This window comes from Anopheles ziemanni, chromosome 3, assembly GCF_943734765.1.
Source record: "Anopheles ziemanni chromosome 3, idAnoZiCoDA_A2_x.2, whole genome shotgun sequence".
Taxonomy (NCBI): Eukaryota; Metazoa; Arthropoda; class Insecta; order Diptera; family Culicidae; genus Anopheles; species Anopheles ziemanni.
Genome location: NC_080706.1, coordinates 55,029,580 through 55,047,820, shown reverse-complemented (window position 1 = coordinate 55,047,820; position 18,241 = coordinate 55,029,580). Strand labels below are relative to the sequence as shown.

The following is an 18,241-nucleotide window of genomic DNA, read 5'->3' as shown; positions in this document are numbered from 1 at the left end:
TCTGCTCGCAGTGGGGCTACATGCAGACTGCGCCCCGGAACTTTCCCCGCGTGTACATCAACGGTTTTCCCCTCTGCCATATCGCAAGTAACACAAGGGTTATTAATGTGCTGAACGTCTTGTGGCACGACCAAGTCGTTAATTATCGACCAATTTCACAGTCGTTATGTTTTATGATCTTTCATCCCGCGGGCAGCAGGTTGGTCTCGATGGCTGCTGGAGGTGGTGAAAAATGCGGTAAAGGGGGCCTTAAGTGGCCACGGATGTATATTTACTTTCAGTCAACAATTTATAAATTCCCGAAGTATAATGGAAAGTTTCCGCGGGTTTTCCGCACGGCGGTACGGAAGCAATAAAAGCGAACCCACGCCCGTCCCGGACTTGTTGCGCAATCAATGCCATGACGCCGGGGCGTCCCCGCCTGTTAAGCAACCAGCAACCAAATATTGCGCCCTTATTGGCGATTTGGAACCAAAACTCTCTGTTCCTGTTGCCAAAATGAAGGACCGTTATGAAAAGGTGGTAAATATTGACCGGGCATCCCAGCGTCTCAACGTCCGATCTGCCTTTGGCCGAATGTTTCTTCGGGTGGAATATTTATTTTTTAATTGTTCAAAGCCTACACGAAACCCTCAGCTCAGGCACCGCGTCCTGCCGGAGGACACAGCGTGGACTTCTGGTAGTTAATTTAAATGATTCCTGCGTCCTGCGACGTGTTTCGTGTGACGTTTCGTGCCGTTGTTTGCCGGTTGGGTTGGCATGATTTCTGTTGATTTTTTTCTTCTCCTTTTCGTTTTCATCGTCCACGCACTTCTGGTACAGGTTGTAAAAGCTGTTTATGGCTAGTGTCATTTATTTTATTTTACTGAATTGCTCGCGAACCGATGCCGAAGTCTACAGCAGCAGGGGACGAAGCGCGGAGTTTATGATTGAAATCTTGTTCGGTAGTGTAAAGGAATCTGCCCCGTGGGGCGGAATGTTTGTAGGTTGTAAAATGCAATCATGACTATGGTAGCAATATAAGGTATTCCTGTCGATAGTGGCGAGTGCGTCGATGAGATGTTTGAGATACCGTGTGTACCGAAATGGTGCAACTAAACTTTACGTCATAATTTCACAACCTTTTGTTTGATAAATAAAACAAATTATATTACCTTTTTAGCTAATGATAGTTGTGTACAGAAGTTATAATTTTTTCCTAACCGCAACTTTAGGTATCTAATTTTTCTCAAATTCGATAAAGAAAATATCAAAAACACGGGTCGTTACTGAATAGAACCAAGAAAATATATCCGCTATTCAATAATATGGACTTTCCCTCAACTTACACTCAGTGGTCGAGTGGTCGTAAACGATTTTACAAATTTCTTTACATGTTCATGGGCCTGGAATCCCCAGCGGTTTACCGTCCGATGCCATTACGCTGGCGACTGTCATTGGCCTAAGAAGGACACATCTTACTGCTCATAAGTTTGAAGCATAACTTTGGGTCTGTCGCGGCGTCCCAATGCTTACCTTTCTTTGGTACATAGTTCCAACCCGTACCGGGAGAACGCACTCGAAATATGCAAATCCACCGCACGTGGACTGGTAAATCCCAGGCCCGGTGTTTTTCGGGTATGTTTTTGAAAAACCGAAAGCCTCTCGGCGTGCCGCATGGTTACAAACATTGTCGTTTTATTTATTTATTTATTTTTTCCTTCGCGCACAATTTACCCGTTTGTACTTTTCCAGGACGGGGAAATATTTTTGCGACTTGCTTTACTCCCAGGGGCCAGTCCCGCGTAACCACAGGCTTCCAACAACTGATAGCGTACGATAGCGAAAGGGCCAACCTTGTCTGAAGATTTTCCTTCACCGTCCTTGAAGATCCTGTCGAGCGGAAGCATACGGTACGCGACACACGGACCACATAAAATCCAGCTTCCTTATACCTCGTAAACTCCACCACCAAACGAGGACGGCGTGCACACCCGGCAGCGGTGCCTTCAACAGCGTCCCTGTAGCTGTCCGTACGGTTGCCGCTGTGACTTCCGATGCATGAAAACATGATTTTATGTGTCGACAACATGGCCAATATGGCATCGCACGGCATGTCCTCTCGTGAGACACTGAAGACGCCATCCCGGGCTGGTCGGAAATAACATTTGAGACACATATTTGGCATGTGGCACCAACCGGCAGCACCGGGGCATCCCCCTCGGGAGAACGTTATCGGTTGAAGTTTAATATGTTTTGAACACATTTGATTCCAGCCACGACGGGAAGTGTTCTTCGAGACAATCCGCCTTGTCGCGCGCCATATCCCGATGGATGATTGAGTAATGAGCAGAGGGAGTTTACTGCAATATGCTCCGGGTGATTTACAATCCTTACCGGATTGAACGAATGTGTTTAGCATGACAACTCCCAGCGCTGGTAGTGTTTTGGGTACGACAATCGTTAATTTCCATTTGGAAGCCAGTCGGTTTGTTACCCCGGGACGATATGAAAATCCAACGTTACAAATAACAGACACAGGCTCAGTTTAATAACATTTTTATAAAGAGATGAATCATTTTCAACGTTCATATTCACTTGAGAACTGTCCTGTTCTTCGATCCTTTAAAAACACTTTTTCCACAATAAACTTTAAAATAAGAACCGGGCTCAATAATTTGTACGCGTCTATAAGTACATATAACCTAAAAACGGGTCCAACATTGAAACCCAATCGTAAAAGTTAATATAAAAAAAATCTAACCAATGTGTTCTAACAATTAATTCAACGAAAAATCTACCAGCTAACATGAAATCGACGACTAAATCACGAAAAATGTCAGATTGAAAAAGACCAAATCTATCAACTAAAAAATTACAAAAAAAGAAAAAAAAATCAGGAAAGAATTTTCAGATAAAATTAAAGATGACACGTCAATTCTAATATGATGGATTTGCGAGGCTCACACTACCTTATGCTCCTGCATGATTATCAAAACTATTTATATTTTATTGGGGTTTAATGTCCGTATCTATTTACGTATCTATTTAACAATACGCTGGCCTTCCCAACCATTACTTCTAACATTACACATTAAACATTTATCAATTGTAGCCTAACGGAGTTCCTTGCCTCTCCTAACGATATATAAAATCTAGGAATGAATTATCTTTCAAAATGTAAAATTAACAGTCAAATAATGTGTTGCATTTAAGTGAACTGCCCCACATACTTGTAAGAGTTTGACACCTCTGGTGGAGATGATCTACTCTAACTGCATCGGCAACGTACCTACATTGAGCTGATAAGCCTTGTATAGCCTTGCCCTAGAACCATCGGCAATAGTGCGAGAATGCAAAACTACGCGCATATTTATTTGCAACCGATTTGCTTCTAGGTTAGTCAGGATTTTTCAACCGATCAGTTGCAATCAGCTAGTTGTAGAGACAAGTATTGCGTGGAAAATCAAAAAGTTAGTGGCGCCATGGTTCGTTTGTTGATTTTGTGTTCTTTCGTGCTGATTCCGGTGGTCTTCGGTGCTCCCACTGTGGTATGGATGGTTGATAATAACCTCACTTTCAAGACTAAACTCCTCTGAACCTTTGCTTATAGCACCTACAGAATGAGTTCTACGAAAGTGCGACGGTTCCATCAACTCCCGACAAGAACGCTGTGGCGCTCGATAACCGAGGATCGTTCAACCAAATTCATCGAATTCCAGAAAAACCTCACATTGTGGAACCAACGTGGATCACCGTCACGATGCCACCGTCCCTGCCCGGCCAGTTCGGCCATTCCGGCCAGCCACCGATAATGCAGCCGTACTACACCTACATTCCCGTTCCACCGCTAAATCAGCCATGGTCCGGACCGTGGCCCACGTACCATCCACCCATGCCGGTGCTTCCTCCACTGCCAAGCAATCAGCTCTGTAACCAACCATCGAACGCTTATCGTGTGACATACTAAAACTCGTGCGAGACTCGCACCGAACATCTTCAAACTGCATTTTTTCACTTCCTCGTCCCTTTCCGAAATATGGCTCCCGGGGCACCACGGTTCCATCCTTCCCAGGTAGGATATCGATTACATGCTTCTGGTTAATTTATTCCTCCCCGTGGAATCATTTTTTAAACCTCAGTTTATGCTGTGGAGCTTCTTTAATACTTGTTTTTAATAAAAATTCACCTTCCCTCAACTGGTCGATGGTGCAGCGTCGATGTCAAATAAGTTCATCACAGCTATATGTTTCGGTGAATAAAACCAACTCTTTCCGCCCTTTGCTCATTACCTACCGCAAATCCTTAGTTTTGTTTGCAAAATGCAATAATCTTCCGTGTGCAGTAGAAATCGACGTCCGATTCATGCCAACATGGTTTATCGGAGGTGAGAAATCTCACGAAATTCTACGGACAAAAACACCAAAGCATTCCATTCAACTCACTGCTCAGTGTCATATTTCAAGGTTGTTATTCATTACAGGATTTGTTTCTGTGCATGCGTAACATCGTTCATATCTGTGTGACAGCTTAATGTGAAATGATTCTTTGATAAATCTCTCCTATAGGATTCGACAAGCTGTAAAGTGTCTATGAACATTTTCATTAACTAAACAAGAAAAAACAAATTAGTAACATGGCGAGGTTGGTTGAGACTGTTGCAACGTTATGAAGCCAGCAATGAGCAATACAAATTTAAACGCGCATTTCACATCTGGTGAGCTGATTAAATTGTGCCTTATCGATTAAAGGATTGTTTAGACTCCACGGACACTCGTTTTCATAGCAATTTACAATAAACCATTACAGTCATCGTCGAAATGCAGTGTGAAATTAACAATGGTACAATGTTTAACCAACCCAATAAAAATTATTGCAACAAAAGCTGCCTAAAAATCCATTAACGTTTAAACGTCGGCCTTCAATAACATGATGACAAATTTATTTATCATAAATAAAATCATTAACTGCTTGAACAATTTAGTATTAAATTATTCCACACCGAGTTGGTATAATGCAACAATTATTGTGCAATAACTCTCTGCCATTTTTTGATTCTGAAAAGTAAGTATAAGTATATTATTTTATTTCATATGAGTAAATTTACCATTTTCTTATATCTATTATTGGTCTTAAAAAAATCATTACTAAAATCGTGATCATGAAATAAAGTCACTTACAAACACCCAGCAATTCTGTACGGAATGCATACCTCATAGTTTTTGTTAATTAAATACAGACATCGGTGTTTGTGTTTTGGTTCACAACTTTCTGTACCATCTTTCCGGAACTACTGTAAAAAAAACTTGCAACCCAAAGGAATCGTTTAGCTGGCCATTTTCGGCTTATTCAAATGAAAACCCCACGCGAACCGAACGAAATTTATTAGCTGACCACACTCGCTGCACTTTGAGTGCATCCCACAGGAACCGAAGCAAACTCATCTTTAGTTCGTTATTTTTTGCTAGTGAGCTTCATTTGCACAGCCCGGTTTATTTTTTCGTTTGCCCAACCGTAGCACTCAAAAGGCGCGATTATTCCAAGCACCGAACGTTGCTAGCCGCTCGGTGGGTAAACAAACCCTCAACTTCGTGGTGCAGCAATCCTCCCAGCCTTGTCGAATGCAACCTCCATCAGAGCGGTAAGACTGACGCTTACGAAAGCTCTAACTTTATTTGTAATAAACACCCTCCGCAGCATACTGCCTGCTGCATCCGCATCGATCGCCCGGGCGCTGGTGGCCACGCTTGTGGCGGCCACAGTTTCATCCGCGAGCACGGATGAACTAAGAGTAAATTAAAGTCGGATTACGCTGATAATGGGCACTCGACAGAGGGAACACCCGACAGTTGCTGGGTTGGATGAATGGCCCACTTTTTATGTTCTTTTTCGAAAACATGACGAACGCAGTGATGTTACCTTTGGGGGGTCCGCGACAGCCGAGCGGTAGCGCCGGTTAGAAAATCGGCCCATGAGCGCCGGGGCTCACCACCTCGACGGCGTGGGTTCGAATCCCATCCGAGACCGGACCCTCCCCTGTACGAGAGCGACTGACTATCCACGTACAATAGGGAAACAAGTCTCGTAAGCCCTTAACGGGGCAGGCATGACCAAGAGGTCGTTACGCCAAGAAGAAGAAGTGATGTTACCTATCCACCAAGGACGCATCAAGGACGGTTTTACATTGATTTCAGTGTAGTTTTCAGATTTATTCCTGTATCGGATGAAAGGAAAGTCATGGTAGGATTCAAAAAGCGTTCGTTTACGCATTTTTTTTTCTTTAAACATCAATGTATTTCTCAACCTAAGGCCTAACATCATATGTACTCAACCTAAGGCCCGATCCGCTGAGCCCAGATGGTGGAAGAGAGACACCATACAACAACTTTCAAATTCAGCTATCGGACGCACAATTGAGCAATATATAAAGATTTAAAATCGAAAATTTCCAAGATCAGCCGAAAAATTAAACCTACCATTTGGTTACCCTTAATTCATGCATTTTCCAGATGCGTCCTTAACATGAAACGCTTGTCAAGTAGAACGCCAAGATCACAGAACGTCTCTGCACGATCCAGAACACAGTTTTCCACATGACAGTCAAACGAGACTTGAACCGTGGACCGAGCAAGCGACAGGACACTTTTATTCACTATAATTACACCAGACACTAAAACTGGTCAAGACCTGTGAAAGGTGCATCAAATCGTCAGGATCCTTAACTAAACCTATCAACTAAATTTGCTAAAAATTGAATCTTCTGGTCGGAGTACATCAACAGAGCATCATCATTGATGCGATAGCGTCGCAACATCGGATCAATGCGATCGCCGGAATACCGTCAAGGCCTACGTTGGTAAATAGTTTAAGTCTTCTTATACAAGTAGCCACCGAGCTGCGTTCACATGTAGATAAACCATATTCAGAATCTTGGAAGGTGTGCTAGGTATCAGCAATTGATGACGGATCCAGTGTCGCAGCGGTAAATAGAGCTTGAAATCTGGGATGGTTTCGTAGAGGGGAGTCTCCTGCTGTCATGGTCTCCCGAGTTAGTGTTAATGATATTAAATTATTTCTGATGATATTAATCTATTTAAAAAAAAAGCTATGATACACACATGCTATGAGTTGCTCCTTCTGTTAACAATGATAATGAAACGTTCCTCAACCCATTTGAACATCAAAATTTAATATTAAATGTATTTTTCATCCTAAAAAAGTGCTGCATTTCTCGCCAAAAGCTCTTTCATTATTCGTTCCATCAACTTTATTATATTCTTGTAGTAAAAATAATGTACACCGTCGTTTGCTCTCAGATTGCTTGCGTGGTGACCACAAATTGGCTTCTCTAAGATATCTGATGAATGAGGTTGAGTGTTTTTATTTTATTTTTTATCTGTTCCATTTTTCTACCGTTATTGTTACATTGGAAAACTCTTCAGGCCTTAGCATTTCTTTCTCACCTTTAAAAACTAGTCTGTGTATCGAGCGTTCCTATATACAACATTTCAATCCACAATGTCCCATACTTTATCTTTTAGTCCACATAGTCCATTTGTGGACTTCCAATGGGCTGTTATCATACATATATTTCAGATGGGAAAATCAGTGGGTTTTATCAACTTTTTTGTTTGTCAACAAACAAGAACACGAGCCGTAAGCCCATCCTCATTAGCAGTTTGAGGAAACAGCGATAATAGGATATCTCTGGCGAGCAGCAATCAGTGTTCAATTTAATTTCATTAAAACGCCATCATTGCTGCCTCCAATGGATTGTTCTACATCTCATTATCCGGTATATCGTTGGTACGGACTAGTTAACCATGAAGCGTTACAGTGAATACATCTACTTCTGTGGAGTGGTGCTCGGATGGTTGATGCCAGCCGTACACGTTAGTACTATCAGCCGTATAGCCAGGATCGTTGTATCTCACTGTTTCATCGATTTCAGTCTCAGTCGAATGAAATATTTGTCTCTAACGAGCCAGCTCAGAGCATGTTACTGGATGAGTCGGTCCACCCGAGTGAAGAGTCCGTCACGAATTCCACCGATCTGCTGCCCGAAAACATATCTAACAACGGGTTTTCAACGGAACCACGATTTGACTATGACAACGTAACGCTTACGAACGAGATACTGGATTTCGAAGACGCTGGAGCAAGCAATAAACCCGACCAGGAGCCAGGAGAGTCAAAAACACCGATGGCAATAAACTACGTGAATTCGTCCAAGGATTTCGACTATCGCTACCCACCATCGTACGATTATTCGTATGATGGACAAAGGAATGGAACGAACCGGACAGATTATGGTAATCCCTTCAGTAATGAATACTCCAAATTCATTACACCTTGCTTTGCAATTTATTCCCATTGCCTCATTGTAGGGGTCATTCAGACTATCTTTGGCGGAATTGGAAGCGTGTTGGCGAATCCATTCGACCCTGCGTCGCACCAAGAAGCAGAGACCAGTACTGAGACATCGGAAAAGGCTAGCAATGTAACGGATAGTATTTTTTTGTACCGCAATGCACCTCCGGCGAATAGCACCTTCCCCAGCGTGTATCTTTACAAAGCACCCGTCATGATGGACATTCCGAGTAGGATGGTCACACAGGACCCTGAAACAACCACTTTCAGGGTGGGTTTTGTAGTACCGAACCCCTTTGGGACACTGTATCGTGGTAGTTTTTATAGTGCCAGTGGTGTACAACCCAGAATAGCCCAGAATAGACCGGAACTCGCGGTTGGCGGTGATACGCTGCCCGTCCTTCCGCGGATGCGTAGTCCCACAGCTACGACAAGGAACAAACCTAAAACCCCCAGAACAAGCAAAAAACGAACGACCACAGGGCGACCGAAAAAGAACACCGCGGCTCCGACGGATATCAGGCGGTTCCGAGCGTTGCAGCGCACAATGCGGACTACAGCGGCTCCGTTGTTGCGAATTGCAAGGGTCGGTACAAGAAGCAGACGTCTTACAACGACCAAACAATCTGCCATTCGGTCGCGGAAGCATATGCGAGGCTTGCGGAATACGCGCACTCGACGCCGGATGCAACCTACCAAACGGATCCGGAAACGACCCCGGACAAGGCCAACCAAAAGGGTCCGAACGTTAGCCAGGCCACGGCAACGACAACGTCCTGCAACGTCCCGGTTCCGGTCAACGATTTTGGATTACGATTTTTGGTATTTTTGAATCGTGCATAATATAAACGTCTCTTATATACATGAAAAGTAAAAAGCAAGGAACCTTCATACTAATTGTTGTGGAGGCTTAGTTTGTAGAAAAAAACACCGATTAATCGATCGCTACTGCAATATATTCAATAAAATATTTCACCATTCGACAATTTTTAAAACACAACACAATTCATTTCATCTATGTGCAGTATAACACACATACAGTATTCGAGAATATTTCTTTCAGTGCAAGTAAATATTGTCAAACCAAAAATAGTCCGAGAACAAACAACCAACATTTCTACAGTGTTTCGGAAAAAAACAACGCAATGTAGCGTTGTCTAGTTTTTAAGTTTGATTCTGAACAAAATAATATGCGTAGGATAAGCCAAAATCTAAAATATCACGAGGTAATTGTTACCAAATATCAATCGCATTATCCTGCTGTCTATGCGATATCATACATTGATTTCTGTGCATCAATTTTATTTCTCGGTAATCAAACACAATTACAAACGACTGCAAAGGTTTGCGAATGGTTTTGCGGTGTACTCCGTCGGCAGTTATGCTCATCGTCTTACAATAGATGTTGGTCAAGCCGCGAATGGGGTTCCAAACTGTAGTTTTTGTTTACAAAATTGTGAAAGGCCTGATGCTAATGTATTCGAAGGAAAGAATAGTTGTTGCGTCTGAAGTGCACTGGTATCACACTCGTAATGCGCATGAACCAAGACCTCTCTATGGTACAACAGGATGCCGAGGAAGATTAAACATGCTCGAAATCTAAGGGAGTTCAAACGCCTATGCGCCGTATATGTGAAACGGGTAGTTTGACCCATGCTTGTAGTGTATTTAGTAAAGGTTGTAGTTTTTGAGCCCGTATGTCAATTAGTCAACATGGTCCGTTGATTACGGTGATGATAAGTAAAAAACGAATAAATACTTTTGGTTATTTATTGTTTAGTTTAAATAAATGAAATGTAAGAGTCTACATAGTTTTGACACACGCGCACGTAAATGAGGACAAAAATGACCATACGAAAAGAACTAGATGTGTTGTATTTCCTTTCTGTTCTTGATAGTGGCACCACATTATCCACCAATTGGCGGTGGGAGCTACAAACAGAGCAGTAATACCCTTTTACACTCCGGACGGTGGTGCCTCGTTAACCTTGGGGGATTCGGTGATTTACCTTTCGAGGTGATTGCTCGGAAACGTTGCATGCAAGGAACAAGATCAAGTCCCTTAAGTAGCACTGGCATGTTTCACCACATTATCAACTATTGGTAACTGGCGACGTAAACTAAAATTATGAAAATAGCTGCCCTACTCTCGAAGTGGTGTTCTCCTTTTGCTAGTTGAGAAATCTAAGATGTATCTCTTTGTGCAATTGATGGCGACCGTTGTATTAATGGAGCAGAGTTGGATATGAATATTGTGGAGCGTAATGCCCCAATGCTCCCTCTCGTTTGATGATTTACAGTGACCCGTTTTTTTTGTTGAGAAAAAAATAATAAAAACATACATCTAAAAAAATAGTGAGAAGATAAAGTGCCCACTTTGAAATTTCGAGTTTTGCATAAACTTTTGCATTGAAAGCTAACCAATTCATTGTTTTTTAAAAATGTGTTATAGGTTTGTTGGCACCTTTTTTGACAAATTTGACATTTTTACATGTATGATCACGTGTTTAGTACATGTTAGGTTTTAAATGTAAATTTGTTAATATTAGGTTAAGGTATCTAATTAATTTGAGTGTTACCAGAAATTCAATAGCATAAAATATGTTTTATGGCACTTATCTACATTAAAGTAACTTATTCAAAGCACGAAATCCGCATGGCAACGGTAGGAAAACTTATAATTAAATTTAAAACGTACGAATCGGTTGTGGATCACCGTGGTAGAGGAGACAAGCGCAAAACAGATGCGCACATGGCCGCTAAGATAATCTGTAAGGTTAAAAAATGCGAAAGTGACTATCAGGGAGATCTTGGAAACACTTCAGCCATCAGTTTTCGAAAGAACTATCGAAACTATTGTTGCATACTGAAAAATGATTCTGTGGTCTGACGAATTTGAGCATTTTAATCCGAAATGGCATGAACGTGTATGGCGCAAATCGGACGAAGCACTTCAGGATCGTCACATCCAGCGCACAGTAAAACATGGAGGAGGCAATGTGATGGTCTGGGGTTGTTTTGCGTGGATTGGACTGGGAAGCCTTGTGAAAATAGATGTTATCATGACTGCAGATTCCTGCATAAACATCCTGCAGGAAAATCTAGAGATTTCACTGACCCAGACGGACCTGGAAGAGAAGTTCGTTTTTCAGCAGATCAACGACCCGAAACAAACTGCCAAGAAGTCGAAGTCTTTTTTCCAGTCTTGTCTGATAAAATTGTTGAAATGGCTTCCTCAGAGCCCAGATCTATACCCTATTGAGAATTTGTAGTCAATTCACAATTCCAGGCTGGACTACACTGATGTATCGAATAAAAACGACTGTTTTGAAGCACAAGTGCGCGCATGGGAAGAATTAGATCCCCAACGACTAAAATCCTAGTGAAGAACATGCCAAAGCGCGTTCCGCAGGCTTTAAAAGCTAAAAGAGATAAAAAATAAAAATCTTAAATATTAAAATACATTTATTATTATTTATTTTTATGTATACTAATGAATAACTGAAGCGGGCACTTTTATTTTGTCACTGTTTCTAAAGGTACATACTTTTATTATTTTTTTCTCAAAATTTCAATGTATTTGTTTTCTCTAACTCATATGTAAATCTCATAAGGAATATGTAAAATATGAATTTAGTTGGATTAAGAAAAAAATATTGAGCAAAAATCAACAAAAGTTCGAGGTATTAAAAGTTTGAAGATTCGATCACACATGTTTTAGTTTTAGTTTTAGATACTCATTGGGACACTGTTCGGTTCGTTGAGTTTTCCATTACAAATAAACAAATAAACAAATGTGTATTTTCGGCAAATTAAAAATTCAACAGAATTTAACGTTCGCAATTTTGTATCTAACGATTTTAGAAAAAAAAACTACTATTTGTTTCGTAAACCAATTAAATGACCAAAGTAAAATCTATTCTAAACGTATTTTTTGATTAATCGAATCTTTAGAAAAATAGATTATATGAAAAACTGCGAATGGATAAATTATAAATAGGAGCCATTAGTAATAAATTTATTGGATTATTTTTTGAAATTGTTGATGAGCATACAATTAAAAAAAAAGTAAATTTTAATAAAAATAATGATAAAATTTTTTAAATTAAAATTTCAATTATTTTCTGCATATTGATAAATAAAAACATTCAAAACGAATCGATCTAAATTCAGGATTATCCTCCTGTCCTGTAAATCCTGTCTCAAATCTGCTGCCTTGCGAGATGGTACGACAAATTAACAAGAGTAAACAAGCTTACACATATGAGTTAAAGGACCGCAAGGGCACGAACTTTGGCAGTTCCACCTAACTACATTTCCAAGTTTAGAAGGCATTGGTGAACGTAAACAAAACGGTTTCCTTCCAATCTTTCTACACTAGCTTATTTTCCCAAAATGTCGTTGTTTTTAAACGAGCTTTCCTTCTCAGCGAGGGAATGTCACCTGCCGAGATTGAACGGGCACGGAACCCTGGCGCCCTCCAAAGCATAGGAAAGCTAAGGCCCCTAATCCTACCCCTATCGCTTTCTCCGGTAGCAGCGGCAACTGGATAACTACGACACACTGTTTGATCAACGCGTAGACAACTTGAGCAAGCCTTCCCATCCGGCAACACCTGTGTTATTTTTGGGATCATCTCGACCTTGGTGACAGTGAGAGACAATGAGATTGTCGACGGCGCGTTACCGGCGGTCGAGTTGATAAAAGAGTGATAAAACTTTGCAACTCCCGGTACTACGCGACGGTCCTCGGCGCGGCTCGGACTAGAACGGGACGCGCAAAAGCGGCACGGGTGTTTTAATTACGCAGTGTAGTGACGCCATCGCACCGGAGGTGTGAACTTTCGTGCCGACCGATGGCAGCCAGTGTTGGGACGCCGTCCAAGCGTGTCCCGCCGGAGGGTGGCTGGGGGCTCCTAGTGGGCGTCGGGATGGCCGCCATGTTCGTCGTCACGCTGGGATCGTTGCCCTCGTTCGGGCTCATGTTTGGTGACTTCCTGACCGAGCTGGGCGAGGAAACGGGGGCCATCGCGCTCATCACCAGCTGCTTCTTCAGTGCGCTCAGCTTCGCCGGCCTGTTCACCAACACGCTGATGAAGAAGACGTCCTGCCGGACAGTGGGCTTGATCGGGGCCGTCTCCTACATCGTCGGCAGCCTGCTGACCGTCTTCGTGCGCTCGACCAACGAGCTGCTCGTCTCGTTCGCCGTCTTCCAGGGTGAGCCTGAGCTCCCTCCCTGAGCTCCTGAGCCGATGACCACCGAGCGTGTCTAATTATTCACCTCCATCTTGCAGGTGCGGGCTTCGGTCTCATGATTCCGGTGTCGTACACCACGTTCAACGCGTACTTCGTCGAGAAGCGGGTGGTGATGATGAGCGTGGCGCAAACGCTGATCGGCCTCGGCACCATGTTCTATCCCATCTTCATCCAGCGGACGATGGATGCGTTCGGGTTCCGGGGCTGCATGGCGGTGCTGGCCGCCGTCAACAGCCACACGCTGGTGGCCATGCTCGTGATGCACCCGGTCGAGTGGCACATGCGGCGCGTGCCGCTCGTGTCGGAGGCGGTCGAGGCGGAGGCCGAGCTGGACGAGAAACCGGAGCGCGCCGAGAAGGACGCGGAGAACGGGGACGGCCCGACGGAGCTGCCGAGCGCGCAAGCCCTGCACCATCGGGGCCACCGACTGCGCGGATCCCGGCGGGCCTCGTCGATACCGGGACTGGGCAATTGGTCCGGACCGGTCGTCGTGAGCGACAGCACCGAACGTGACAGCGAGCCGGCCACCAAGTGGCAGATCCTGGTCGACTTTCTTGACCTGACGCTGCTGAAGGATCCAATTTACGTCAACATCGTCCTCGGCATCTCGTTCGCTCTCTACTCCGATCTGGCCTTCTTCACCCTGCAGTCGATGTACCTCTTCATGATGGCGTTCAGCAAGGTTAGCAGCAAGGGAGGGGGGGAGGAGAGGGATTATTGGACGAAAATGCAATTTAAATTCGGACCCGGCCGTCCCGTGGCCACGACGCAGCCGGTGGTTGACGCATGGTCCTGAATACTAATACGGCCGCTCATTCCTCCCCGAGGCCGCGGCTCGCTGCATTTCCACGGTCGGAAATAGAAAACCGATCATCACATTGGTTTTTGTGTCCCCCGTCCCCAACCGTTCTACCGTTTTAAGATACTTATACTCACTCCCGGCCAACGGGCCCCTGGTTGGGTTTCCCTTTGTCTTCTCCCATTGCAGGCCGACGTTTCGCTAATCATCGCCATCGGTGCCGGAGCGGATCTAATATCGCGCATCTTTCTGGCCATTTCGAGCACATGCTTGAACGTTAAGGCCCGATACGTCTACCTAGCAGGAGCCCTCTTCACCATTGCGGCACGTTTTGGTAATTATTTAAAATCTATCCGCATCTTGCGCTCGCAATTTTGCTGTTTTTTTTATATAAAAAAATTACTTGCTTTTACTTGAACCGCCCATTTGGTTTCTATTTAAAACGTATCGTAATGTCCGTTTGATACTAAACGTTTTCGAGTTGAAATGGAAGATTGTTTTATGTTTTCAAAATTCTTTTCGGATTTGTTTGTAATACACATGGAATTTGGTTATAAAATCAAACTGGTTTTTTTTTTACAAACTACCGTATATTCGCGCATAACATCACCCTTGTAAAACACATAAATTAGTTTTGCCTTATTTCTACGATGTAAAAGATTTACACATTTGTTTTGTTTTTTTTTTTTTTTTGAGGATAACACCACAAGACCTTTTCGCTTCTTATGTTGATCCAAGATAACATTTTCTTAAATTTTCAAACAGCAAGTGGCATTACAGTTGGACTTATTACCTTGAAGAGCAGTAATCCTCCATTGCGAGGAAAAAATTTTGACAGATAAAAATGTTGTTATACATTAAAAACGTTATTTCCAACAAGTTTCTGATTTCCTTGTTTCGTGACGTTATATACCGTATTTTTCCGTGTATAACGACCCCTTTTTAGTTCAGAAATGATCAAAGTTCGATTAAGGGGATCGTTATACACGAGTAGTAACTTTTCGAATCGATCATAGAGTGGAGGTTAAAACACGTATAACATTGTTACAACTGATAAAAATTAGAAAAAAAAACCTTTCTTTTCATAAACATTGAATAATTTTTTTAAGGGGTCGTTATACACGGAAAACCCACGGTCTAATAGTGCAATAATGAGTTGAACGTAGTAGCGAAATATCCTGAACGTACTAACGAAAAATCTAACGACTACTCCAGATTACTTTACCACGACTATGAAGTATAAGACGCCTTTGTTTATTTGCAGGATTTTTGTGCGTGTTCGATTTCTACGGAATGGCCATTGTGACCGCCATCATGGGTTTCCTTCGCACCTGGATCCACGTCCCGATGCCGCTAGTCTTTTCTGAGTATTTGCCACAGGAGCGGTAAGTCTTGACCAAAGGCGCCCAAACTTGATTGATGCTCAGCATCGATCGGCGTAGTTTCCGTTTCCGAGCGTCTTATCACCACCCGACGTGGACCGGTTCGCATCCGGTTCGGTCTGTTTTTGCAGGTTTCCTTCCGGCTACGGGTTGTTTATGTTCCTGCAGGGGAACATTACGTTTGCCATCGGGCCGCTCGTCGGGTACATCCGCGACGTCACCGGAAGCTACACCATATCGTTCCACTGTCTCACGCTCGTGATGGCGATGTGCGTCATACCGTGGTTCTTCGAGATATGCTACTACCGGCTGAAGCAGAAGGCGCACCGGAAGGCGGCGAGGAGGGAGGCAGCGGACGCGCACGTCACGATACCGATGATACGCGAAACAAAGGAGTAGCTTTAAGCCCCATTCTTAAGACATTGCGACTAAAATCGATCACCAAACTAGTCAACTGCTCTACGATGGTTGAACGCGTCGCCTTTCGATTTCGAAAGGAATTGTTGAACAAATGGCGTTCTTGTTGGAGCCATTTCACACCAAAATAAATTCACTTATTGTCAACCGATGGTTTTCATGCGGACGTTGCCATTAACCTTATTGTACGATACAAGTTTAAACTGATGCTTGTCTGTTTATCATCACCATGTGTCCATTTTCTGTAAGTCCAACTTGATTTTCGTTCGAGTTTCTATCATCATATTGGAAAATTATATCTCATGGATTTCTTGTTTGGAAGCTAGTTAATTTGGGTACACAAAAGACATAAAACGTGGTATATAATAAGTCAAAGTGAGTGAACAGTCAACCATCTTATGTTACAACGATGGAATGTTCCAATTGCGGTGTAAAAACTGCCCAAAACCTATGGGTTTCTGCCGACCAAATCAAGCCACACTATATTTTTATTGCAAGATCCCTTTAAGAAAGGCAGTATGTCATGGTCCAACACTTTGATTCAAGTTGCTTGACGGTTGATGATTTGCAAATGTTAAATTAAAGTCTAAAAATAGGCACGTGAAAATGGTTAAAGTGTCAAGTCTGAAACAAATAGCATGATTTGTTCTCAACCTGTAAAAACAGTATGTTTTATATCCATTTTATAGATCCATTCACAGATTATAGCAAAAACCGATTCGTTCTTTAGGTATTTAACAGAATATTGATTGACTATTTTATCTTCCCGGATGAAACAACGAGGAAGACATGGAAACGCAAGAATAAACGTTATCGTTCCTTCTTTTTACGTTCAAATTGCTATTTCAAATTTAACTGCCAACAATCACTAGCGCCCTCTATTTACATTGTTATGTTCCAGCAAATTTCAGCGCCATGATGTATGCATTACAAGTACAGCGGCTTGCAGCGTTTTAGGCCCAAATCTTTTTTTAATCCTATTTTTTCGCTTTGGATTAGGATGATCGCAACATTTTGCTGAAAAGGTTATTTTTCTTAGAAAGTTCTTTCATTTGAATGGTCAATCGTGAAAATCGGTTCAAAGAATACCAAGTTATTGACAAATTAACTTTTCCGCTGAAAGCCGTTGTTGACAATAGTGTTGGGCTAATTGATTCCCAGTTGGGATTCCAATCATTCGATTCAAATCTATTTGGAGATTCGGATCTTCAAATCCGAATCCCAATCCACAATATCATACATGTACATTTAACTTGCGGTTTTTCACATGATTTATTTAATTCATTGAACGATTTACGCAAGAATATCAGCATATTTGACATTACATTTTTAATTAAATGCAAACAACACGAACACTCTTGCCCTTTGTGAAAATATGCAGACTAACTGTTTTAGCCAAATTTATTCCGAAAAGAGTGGCATTTATTTGGTTGAAGAACAAATATGACAGCGTTATCAATCAAATTGAGTCCGTCGTGGGTCACTGAAACAATAAAACAAGTCCGTTTGATGTTTTTTGCGCACTTCCCCGGCGGGGGCTTTATCGCGGAGCAAACATGCTTGATGTAATGAAAACATTTTTTTACAAATAACCTTGAACCTACGGCTATGATGGCTGATGTGATGTATTTGAAGCTAGATTACAGCGACAGGTAAGCGGTACTTTGCGTCTATTTTGAAAGATATTGCAATGTATCTTTCGTAGATGAGACATTCAATTCCTAAAGCGGCCGAGCCGTTACTCACGAGAGCTGTTTTATTCACAGGTTCAGGTTTGTATGACCCACCACTAGCGCACCCTTTTCGCCGCTCGTTTTGGGGCGAAAAGACGAATTCTCTCCCAAAATTCGGAGCGAAATATGCTCTTTCCCGGAAACTGACCTTGAAGAGAGCAGATTGGCCTCTCTTCGCTCGACGAGAGCTGGTAGAAAAACTAGAAAAGATGGTCATAATGTAATATATTACTTGAAGCAAAGCTACGTGCCTTGAAAAGACCTTTCGTTTGAGGGGTTATTTGTGGAAATCGGTCAAGGAACTAA

The 18,241-nt window shown here is 42.6% G+C and overlaps 2 protein-coding genes across 2 annotated transcripts; both read left to right on the top strand.

Moving 5' to 3' along the window:
- Positions 1 to 3,464: 3,464 nt before the first annotated feature.
- LOC131285036 (uncharacterized) lies at positions 3,465 to 3,949 on the top strand. The gene is made up of 2 exons (XM_058313897.1): positions 3,465 to 3,530; positions 3,593 to 3,949. Exons 1-2 carry the CDS (start codon positions 3,465 to 3,467, stop codon positions 3,947 to 3,949), a joined length of 423 nt encoding a protein of 140 aa, XP_058169880.1.
- A 9,255-nt stretch (positions 3,950 to 13,204) lies between these two features.
- Positions 13,205 to 16,288, top strand: LOC131285035 (monocarboxylate transporter 7). Its single transcript, XM_058313896.1, has 5 exons — positions 13,205 to 13,565; positions 13,643 to 14,286; positions 14,593 to 14,737; positions 15,668 to 15,788; positions 15,917 to 16,288. Exons 1-5 carry the CDS (start codon positions 13,205 to 13,207, stop codon positions 16,182 to 16,184), a joined length of 1,539 nt encoding a protein of 512 aa, XP_058169879.1. The 3' UTR covers positions 16,185 to 16,288.
- Positions 16,289 to 18,241: the final 1,953 nt, after the last annotated feature.

Bases quoted from the DNA above. Each gene is read 5' to 3' on its own strand.
- LOC131285035 (XM_058313896.1), top strand. From the start codon at position 13,205: ATGGCAGCCAGTGTTGGGACGCCGTCCAAGCGTGTCCCGCCGGAGGGT. The intron at 13,566-13,642 runs GTGAGCCTGAGC...TCCATCTTGCAG, and splicing joins CTCGTTCGCCGTCTTCCAGG to GTGCGGGCTTCGGTCTCATG. The intron at 14,738-15,667 runs GTAATTATTTAA...GTTTATTTGCAG, and splicing joins CACCATTGCGGCACGTTTTG to GATTTTTGTGCGTGTTCGAT.
- LOC131285036 (XM_058313897.1), top strand. From the start codon at position 3,465: ATGGTTCGTTTGTTGATTTTGTGTTCTTTCGTGCTGATTCCGGTGGTC. The intron at 3,531-3,592 runs GTATGGATGGTT...CTTTGCTTATAG, and splicing joins TCTTCGGTGCTCCCACTGTG to CACCTACAGAATGAGTTCTA.